We start from the raw sequence: 10220 nt of genomic DNA on the forward strand, positions 1-10220 counted from the left end.
GGGGGCAGCGCTGGGGCTCCATCGCCCTCTTCCCCAGGCCTTCCTTCCAGGGTCCCTTGGATTTGGCTGATCCCCTCCTTAAGAAATAACAAGAAGCCCCTCTCCTGCTTGGCTGCTCAGGCCCCTCCCCTCCCCTCCCCTCCCCTGCAGAGGGGCCACGGGGGGCGGGCTGGCTAGAGAGAGGGAGCATATGTATAGCTATAGATATGGGTGTATGTCTGAATGTGTGTGCGTGTATGAGTGTATGCCTATATGTGTGCATACACACATACACATATATATACATTCACACACATATACCCATATATATATATATATGTGTGTGTGTGTGTGTGTATACATACACACACATATGTATATATACACACACATATATGGTACACATCTATATCTATATCTATATATATATATACAGTACACACACACATATATATACATACACACACATATACACACACACACACATATATATACATATACCCACACACACACATATGTATATATACACACATATAACACACATATATAGTACATACACACACATATACATACACACATATACCCATATATATGTGTGTGCATGTGTATACACACACGCACATGCACATATATATATATATCCATACACACATATATTCACACACTCATTCACACATACACATATATCCATACACATACAGTACATATATACACACATACACACACACACACACACACACACACATATATACATACAGACATACATATACAGACATACACACACACATAACCATATATGTGTGCATGTGTGTGTGTGTACATTGTGTTCTGCCTCCAGGGAGGCCTTGTCTTGGAAAATCCCTAGGACTCTTCCTCCTTCCTGGTCTCTTGAAGAGCCCTCCTCCCCTGCCACCCTTCTCCTCTCCTGGAAAATAAACACCCAGCCCTTTTAACAGATGCAAGCCATAAACTAGCAAGAGCCTGTGGACTGAAGGTGGATTTAAGCTGTGGTCCTACAGGCGACACCTTTGAAGCCACTGCTGCTTCATCTGTAGGGTCGCTTTGCATTGCATTGGGGTATGTATAGGTTTGTCCTGGTGGGGTCCCTTCCCAGTTCCTCTTGCATTTCCTCCCTTCCTCTTTTGCTCCAGTATTCCTATGCCTGTGCAGCAATGGATGCTGCTTAGACAGCATCATTTAGCCATATTCAATGCGGGTGGGTGGGGTGTTCCTGCTTGGGGACACTCCCCACCCAGGATTCCTTTGTTGTTGTTATTGTTTTTGTGCTGTCAAGTCTGATTCCTAGCTTTTACCAAAATACCTTTAGGAGATCTGTGTGTGCACATGCTTTCCCTCCCTGTAGTCATCTCCCTTTGTTTTAGCTCCATAGACTGGTCCCTTTGATCACAGCCCCTAAAACCTTCCAGAGAGATCGGCAGTGCTCTTCGTTCTAAATTTGGGAGGGCTCTGAGTGTAAGTTCCTGCATGGTAGGGGATTGAAATGGATGGCCCTTGTGGTCTCTTCCAACTCTATGCAGTTTATCACACAAAGGAGCTCCAGAGTTTATCCCGTGAATATCCCAGAAAAATAGCTTAATTACGCAAAACTTTTTCACGACGTCGTACAAAACCCACCATTAAAGTGCTCACAAAGAAGCACTAATGTGCATCTTTTTAATTTTGGGATTTCAGCGACAATGCATTTCCAGTATCACTATTTGTACAATTGCGTGTGATAATCATTGGCGCAATTACTTGCCATTTTCACTTTATTTGCGGGATTATTTAAATGTGCTTTAACCTCTCTTTAATGTTGAAATTAGTCCCAGTGTGATAAACTCTTATGATTCTGTGAAATAAGGAATTTGAGGGGAGGTGCCTCATTGTGATTATAGAATCATAGAAGCATAGAATTGGAAGAGACCACAAGGGCCACCCAGTCCAACCCTATTCTGCCATGTAGGAACTCTCAATCAAAGCATCCTGGACAGATGGCCATCCAGCCTCTGCCTAAAGACCTCTAAAGAAGGAGATGCCACCACTCTCCCAGGGATCCACTGTCAAACAACCCTTACCCTCAGGAGGTTCTTCCTAACGTTGAGTGGAATCTCTTTTCCTGAAGCTCTTTTCCATTGTTCCGTATTCTAGTCTCTGGAGCAGCAGAAAACAAGCTTGCTCCAGCCTCAATGTGACATTCTTGCAAATACTTAAACGGGGCTATCATATCACCCCTTAACCATCTCTTCTTCAGGCTAATTATATTAGGAGACCTTTGATAATCCTGAGAATAATGCAATGTTTCCCGGTCCAGTTGTTTTTTAAGTGCTTGGTGGGCAAGATGGTGACCAGACAAAGCCATGTGGCTATCATTATTTCATACTAGCCAAATGCCCATGGCTCTGACAGCTGGTGTGTGTACACAAGCATGTTTAATTAAAGGGCAGGCTTGTATTGCAAACAAAGGACACACACACACACACACACACACACAAGGTCTCCTTTAAGATATCTGTGGGCCCTCTGCCAGGAGTATAGAGTAGGTTTGCCTTTCCTTACAATACAATAGTATCTGCATATTCAAGTGTTAACTTTTGCCCATGGGTGAATGGCAGTCACTTGCATTATAAATAAGAAAGGAAAAGGATGCCTTTCAGAATGGAGAGACTGTGTGCAGAGGGTGTACTAAATGCCTTTCTGGCCTCTGGCCTCTATAGCATTATTTTCCAAGCTGTCTGATGTAGGGGATCAGCAATATTTTTTTCTTTCCATTGTGCCAGAGACTAGTACTGTTCCATCTTTCTACCCGTTAACTGCAATTATTTCTTTCTTTCCTGGCAGGGACTGGCAGCCAGTGTTTCAAGGACTAGCAGTGGTCCATGGTAGGACTATAGCTATTCAAGTGAGGCTGGAGGGCACGAAAACATAGGATTGGAAGGGGCCTCATGGGCTATAGAGTCCAACACTCTGGTTAGTGCAGGATCTCCAGCTGAAGCATCTCCATCCACGTATTTTTTGTCCTCCATACCTCTTACTGTCCTTGTTGCCATTCTCTAAATCTGCTCCAACTTGTCTAGGGTCCAAAACACACTGCAGAAATAATCCATTGAGACCACTTTAACTTCCCTGGCTTAATGCTAGGGAATTCTGGGAACTGTAGTTTTGTGAGACATTGAGCCTTCTCTGTCAAAGACCTCTGGTGCCACAATGAACTATAATTCCCAGGATTCCCTAGCACTGAGCCAAGGAAGTTAAAATGGTCTCAAACTCGATGACTTCTGTGGTGTGACTTCTTAAAATGAGACACCCAAAACTGAATGCAGTACTCCAGATAAGGCCTGACCAGTGCAGAATATAGTGGGACTGTTACATGCCTCGACTTAGAAACTGTGCTTCTATTAATGCAGGCTAAAATAGTATTTTTCTTCTTTACTGTAGCATCACCTGTTGGCTCACAGTCAATTTATATGATCAATAATCTCAAGGTCCTTTTTGCACATACTTCTTTTAATCTATGTATCCCCCATCCTATAACTTTCATTTGTTTTTTGTGGCTTACATGTAGAATTTTGCATTTGTCTCTACTGAAGTTCATTTTATTAATCTGTGCACAATTTTCAAGTGTATCTATTGTTTTCCTGTCTTTCAACGTGTTAGCCACCTCTTTTGAGTTCTGTGTCATTTGCAAACTTGACAAGAATTCCCTCCATCCCATCATCTAAGTCACTGATAAAAATGAAAAGTAACAACCCTAAGACAGAATCCTGAGGACTCCACTCCTTCTGGTTTGAAGCAGCCATTGATGACGACTCTTTGAGCATGGTTTTCCAAGAAATTGTGGACCGTCTGACAGTGTTCCCATCTATTCCCCATTTAATCAACTTCCTAATCAAAAATTTTTGTGGGACTTTATCAAATGCTATGTCACAATCCAGGTAAATAACTTCCACAGCATTCCCACCATCTACTAAACGAGTGAACTGATTTAAAAAAAATAAGATTAGATTGATAAGATTTGTTGCCTTTCCAATAAGAATTCTGCCCTCTCCCCCCATTAAAATTTCCTCCAGTGCCCAAATAGCTAGGATTGCATTCAAAATGTCAGTTGAGCTATTAAAAATACAGTGGGGTTCATATCCACTGGGGTTTGCTTTGAGGACTCCCAGAGATACCAAAATCTGTGGATGCTCAAGTCCCATTAATTACAGTGACATAGTAAAATAGTGTTCCTTATATGAAATGGCAAAATAAAGGTTTGCTTTTTGGACTTTATTTTTTAAAATATTTTCATGTCATGGATGGCTCAATCTGTGGATAAAGAGGGCCGACTGTATGCATTTAGCTGTTTAGCTATGATTTTTTAATCTGTTGTAAATCACCTTGTGTACTGAACTTGGGAAAAGGTGACATATAAATACGGCTATAGGTTGAGTCTCACTTATCTGAAATGTCTGGGACCAGAAGTGTTTGGGATTTCAGAGTTTTTTGGATTTTGGAATATTTGCACATACATAATGAGATATCTTAGAGATGGGACAAAAATCTAAGCATGAGATTAATTTATGTTTCATATACACCTTATACACATAGCCTGAAGTTAATTTTATGCACAATATTTTAAATAATTTGGTGCATGAAACAAAGTTTGTGTACACTGAACCATCAGAAGGCAAAGTTTCACTATCTCAGCCACCCATGTGGACAATTTTGGATTTTGGAGGATTTTGGAATTTCAGATAAAGGATACTGAACTTGTACTACTAATGGCTGGAATTTTGTCAGTTAGTCCCAACCTGGGGAGATCCACTGAAACAATTGCTGAATGGTGAATCAGCACATAAATAAATCCCATTGAGTTAATGAATCTAGTTGGAACTAAGCAACTAGATGAAAGCTAATAATGGTGGTGGTAGTGCGTGTCTTCAAGTAGTTTCTGACTTATGGCAACCCTATCACGGGGTTTTCTTAGCAAGCTTTTTCAGAGGAGGTTTGCCATTGCCATCCTTGAATGTGACTTGCCCAAGATCATCAAATGGGTTTCCATGGCCAAGCAGGGATTTAAACCCTTGTTGTCCAGGATCATAATCCAACACTAAAACGATTACACCAATAATGTAAAAAAACACATACTTGTAGTAGCCATGCAGTAAAATACAACTTTCAAAATCCACAAGCAGTGATACCTCTCTTGGGCCAGCTGCTTAGCATTAAATACATTATGCAAGCTTTTGAAGCTTCACTGGCTTCTTTATCAGGCAAAGATGTTAAAAATCATACGCGGGGGGGGGGGATGGTGGTGTTGTTAGAGTCACAGACCTACGTTCTGTCTGAGATGTCAGTTCAGATGGTGTTGAGGGATTTCAGTGCAGACTAAAGCTTGCATTAGCCTTATTAGCCATGTGAGGTCTAGGGACAAAGAGCCATAAAAGACAGATAATAAAATTTCCATTCTATTAGCAACATAAAAGTAACTTTTCTTGAGATCCAGCTGTCACTGTCCTGTGCCAAGCGAACTGCTCTTTTCTTAGACAGAGAACATTGAAGTTCTGAAGTTTCATCAGTGGAGGTTTACTATTGTATTGTCATGTCTGGAAAAGCTTTTAGATGCTGTATAGGCTGTTCTTGTTGTTCTTTTGTGCCTTCAAGTCATTTCTGACTTATGGTGATCTTAAGGTGAACCTGTTACCTGATTTTCTTGGCAAGATTTGTTCAGAGGTGGTTTGTCATTGCCTTCCTTTGAGGTTGAGAGATTGTGACTTGCCTAAGGTCATCCACTGGATTTCCACGGCTGAGCAGGGATTTGAACCCCGGTCTCCAGAGGTTCAGTGATCAAACCACTACACCACTCTCTGTATAGGCCTGTGGTGGCAAACATTTTAGAGACTGAGTGCCCAGACTCAGTGGCATTCCTGCACCGGGTGTCATCGGGTGCCAGGGCAGAACTTCAAGGGGGCAGAATTTCTGGGGGTGGGACCATGGCTGAAGTCATTGTTCCAAAACACCCTGCAGAAATGAGACCACTTTAACTGCCCTGGTTCAGTGCTAAGGAACCTTGGAAATTGTAATTTATTGTGGCACCAGAGCTCTCTCACTAAATATCTTACCAACCTACAAATCCCAGGATCCCATAGCATTCAGCCCTTGCAGTTAAAGCAGTACCAGACTGGATTTTTTCTGCAGTGTGGATGAAGCCCTAACACAGTAGCTGAATATTGTGGATTTTGAACATTACTGCACTTTGCTATATGGCCAACAGCCAGTGTGGTGTAGTGGTTTGAGTGTTGGACTATGACTTTGGAATCCGGGGTTCAATTCCCTCTCAGTTGTATGAAACCCATTGGGTGACTTGGGCAAGTCACACTTTCTCAGCCTCAGGAGAATGCAATGGCAGACCCCCTCTGAAGAAACTTGCCAAGAAAAACCTGTGATAGGGTGCCAGAAACAACTCTTAAAGGTACCCTGCTCCCAAAATCCCACATTCTCTCAGCTTCCACCCAGAACGGCTACACACTGTCCCTCCTTGTCTTGCCTCGGTTTTCTGTGGGAGAACTGTGCTGCAGCAAGGAGTCGGGCTGGCTGTGCGAGCCTTCCACCCCTCCTCCTTGTGGCTGCCATGTGCCCAGCAACACAGCTTCGCATGCCAAGGATGGCACGCGTGCCACCCATTCACCCACACGAATATAGGCCAAATTATAGTCACAGATTGTAGTCCAATGAATGCATTTTACTTTTGTTGGAGACAGAAAGCCTCAAAGAATCAAGTCCCAGTTCTTTGGTTCCCTCTTGTTTAGAATTTTCCTGTTGTGGCTAAATTTGGTATATTGAAATCTAAGAAAAACATATGGAAGGGTAGCTGTGTTGCCGTGTGACAAAAATACAAGAAAATACAAAATCCACAGGCTGCAATACCTTTATTATCCCAGCTCCAAAATATAAAACACATTAAGCAAGCTTTCAATGCTTCACTGGCTTCTTCATCAGGCAAAGATGTTAAAAAACATACAGGAGAAAAATGATGATAGCATTAGTTGTTGAATGTTTAAGCATAAAAGAAAAAGGGCAACGTTACCAAGAAAATGTGAACACATTAAATAATAAACAAGTTCTAGATGTGAACAATGGTCACTGTCTTGGTCTCTGCAATGCCAGAAATTTGGGGAGTGAAGGGAAATGTTATGTGGGAAGAGTTCTTATATGCAGGGACAATGCTCTCTTTTTGATTCCCAGCTACACCCCTGGTCCATGGAGCACTGTTTTGAATAACATAGCTCAAGAGAATGATATATGTTCTTATCTGCATGGCATGATCAGGCATTTTCTGGAGATGCAAGAATGCACCACCCCAGCAGACTCAAAGTAGCCTAAGAACATTCTCCTGAAGGCCTTGGAGATTCTCAAAGTCTTTAAACTAATGAGACTTCTATATGGGGGGCAAGGGGAGATTCATGAGCCTTCCAGATTTTGAGTGGGTTGTAAGTCCCCACAGCCCTATCTGGTATTGTATAGGCAGTGGTGGGAAATGCTGGGAGCTTCAGTCCCACAACTTCTGGAAGCAGTGGCATTACTAGCTAGGGTGTCACCTGGTGCGGAGGGCATCACTTAGGTGTCACATTTGCCCCTCTGCTGCTCTGTCCCCTGGCTCCATCCCAAAGGGAGATAGCCTGACAATGGAGCACCCAGGAGGGGGTGCATTTGCCCCTCCTGCACTGAATGGCGAGAAAGGCCCCACTAGGTGTCATCTCTCTTCTGGCTATTGCCACATCTCTGACATTTTCTGTCCAGCGTGCTCTATACTCTGACAGTTCGCACCCCCTGCACCTTCCCCGTGACACCACTGTCTAGAAGAGCTCAAGATTCCCACCCCTGTCCTAAAGTAACATACAGTACAGCAGTATGACTATGCTTGCTGGGGCTGATGGGAGTTGTACTTCAAAATAACATGAGGGAAACAGGATGGGGATGGGTGCACTGGAATGTGTCTATATGTGTGGTACTTTACAAAGAATGAGGGCAGGTCCCTGACCCAGAAGGATTACGGTACTAACAATAATGTAAAGGAGACAAGAGAAGAAAGGGAGGAAAGTGGAGGCAGGAATAAATGAAAAGAATGTGATGATTGCAGTTTAACATAGGCAGAATATGGGAAGTACTCCTATATGGCTGTTCTGCCAAAGGCATCACATTAAGATATGGCAAGAAGTCCTTGGCTTTTATTATGTCTTTATCTTGTCCATGCCAATTATGCTGCAGACATTTGATGGAGTGCAGAATTCTTGTTCCTCACACCTATTCTTTGTTCCCAGTATGCGACAGCTTTTCTCTTTGATGGAAGCACATGAAATAAATTTTGTGATATATTACTGGTTTACCTCTTCTAAATAATGTTTCTTTATCTATCTTCTGTACCTATTACTTTAATGAGTGCAGTTGAACACCACAGGATCACTTCCTATATTGAGGCCATTCCAAAAAAACATGCCGTCTGGCCAATGAAAATGTTAAGACTTTTTCATCTGTTATAAATAGTAGGTTCTTGTATTTTGCAATCTTAAGATGTTAATTGGCTCAGATCGTAGGTATTGTAAGCACAACAAAGGCCTAGAGATTCTTGCTTCAAAACTTTACCAATGGATATAACAAGAAAGAGTTCCAATATGTAAAGGCTCAGTGCTTTTGTGTCTGTTTTTATACAATTAGAAATTGGATCAAATGAGAACAAGGACCAGTAGGCACAGCATAGTTCTCTTAGCCCAGGGATGGGAATTGTGCAGCCTTCCAGGTTTTATTGGACTACAACAACCAGCAGTCCTAGCCAGCATAGTTGGTGGTAAGGAATGCTAGGAATTACCACCCAAAAACAGCTTGAGGGCTGCACTTGATCCACCCCTGCCTTGGCAGTCGTGTCTTCTGTTACTGGTTGTACAGGAACGAAAGGCTAAATTTCTGTCACAAGGATTTCCCTGCCGTTGTCACATGTGAGCCAATTCTCAACTCTTATACACTGGCTTATTGTAGCTTGTCTGAGATAACTGTAACCAACATACTGTTCTCTGTCAAGCAGGCTGGGAGCAAAGTGTGACCTTCTATAAAGCACCATATATGCAGCAGTTCTTGGATGCTTCAAGGTAAGTGTTGGTCCTTAACCTTGATATTCCTGATGCTTCATACTCAATGCAAACCAAACAGGTACTGAAACCATCTCATTAAGTACTGTTGTAGGGCTGTCTTCCCCAGCCTGATGCCCTTTCATTGCATTGGATTACATTACCTGTCATTCCTATGCTGAGAGAGATGGTTTTGTAGCCCAACACAATTAGAAGGCACCATGTTGGGAAAAACTCATGTACCATAGGTTGAGATCAGCTCAAGAGCAATTAACAACAACAAATGGGACCCATACCCTTGATGCATGGGCCTTCTATTTCAATTCGTCTGAGACCTCCACAGTGCTGCTGTATGTGTTTCAACCCAATTTAGCCATAAATCCCATTTAAATTAATGGAAAAGTTTAGTCACAACAGTCACATCTCTCTTCGCTTTCTATGAGATTGAGTTATGATTAATTTTAGCTGCACTGGGTAGAAGTCTTCAATTCTTTATGCTCTGCATGCATCATTTTACTCTCAGTTTCTGTGCAAAAGATTTCACAGTAAGTAAATTCTGCAACCTGAATAAAATAGAGATGTGACGACCATGTCAAGGGGAAGCAAATCACCACATTTTCAGGCAGTTTTGGCAGCTTTTGGGTGGTTTGTGGACAAAAACATCACCTGAAAATTGATCTCAAAATATCTAGGACTTCTGGGACCACACTCGTGGTTTCCAAAGGGGCATATGCTGCCCATGAGCCACACTTTGCTCACCCCACTGTAAGTGATGCTCAGGTATCGTGGGGAATTTTTTTTCACCCATGGGCTGAATTCTAATCTGAAAAGAATTTGTGGAACTCTATTCCAGCAGATAGTGGGGCTAAGGCTTTGGGATAGGGATGAGTGGGGTCAGCTAGGCTTCTAACAGATTTCAACATTTTCCCCGAAACATACAAAGCAAAACTCAGGCCTGTTACAGACTGCCAAAATAAAGCTGCTTCGGGTCTCTTTGGAGGTATGCTGTTTAAATGATACATGGGTCCTAAGAGTCTGGAAGCTGCACCAAAGCTGCACTCCAGTGCTTAGGAATGGAGTGTGGCTTTGGCGTGACCTCCGGACTCTTAGGACCCATGCATCATTTAAATAGCATACCTC

At 42.5% G+C, this 10220-nt stretch overlaps 1 protein-coding gene across 2 annotated transcripts in view; it reads left to right on the forward strand.

Annotated features, from left to right (window-relative positions):
• The first annotated feature begins 918 nt into the window (after positions 1-918).
• TMEM150C (transmembrane protein 150C) overlaps positions 919-10220 on the forward strand; it is a 48070-nt gene continuing 38768 nt past the window's right edge. The window contains exons 1-2 of one of the 2 annotated variants that reach the window (XM_042469555.1): positions 919-1056; positions 9038-9101. In XM_042469555.1, coding sequence (XP_042325489.1) covers positions 9092-9101 — 10 coding nt within the window. In that variant the 5' untranslated portion in view covers positions 919-1056; positions 9038-9091. Of the gene's footprint in view, positions 1057-9019; positions 9102-10220 lie in introns of those variants that run through there. The other variant, XM_042469554.1, reaches the window with a different exon arrangement.

Source organism: Sceloporus undulatus, chromosome 5 (genome assembly GCF_019175285.1).
Source record: "Sceloporus undulatus isolate JIND9_A2432 ecotype Alabama chromosome 5, SceUnd_v1.1, whole genome shotgun sequence".
Classification (NCBI taxonomy): Eukaryota; Metazoa; Chordata; class Lepidosauria; order Squamata; family Phrynosomatidae; genus Sceloporus; species Sceloporus undulatus.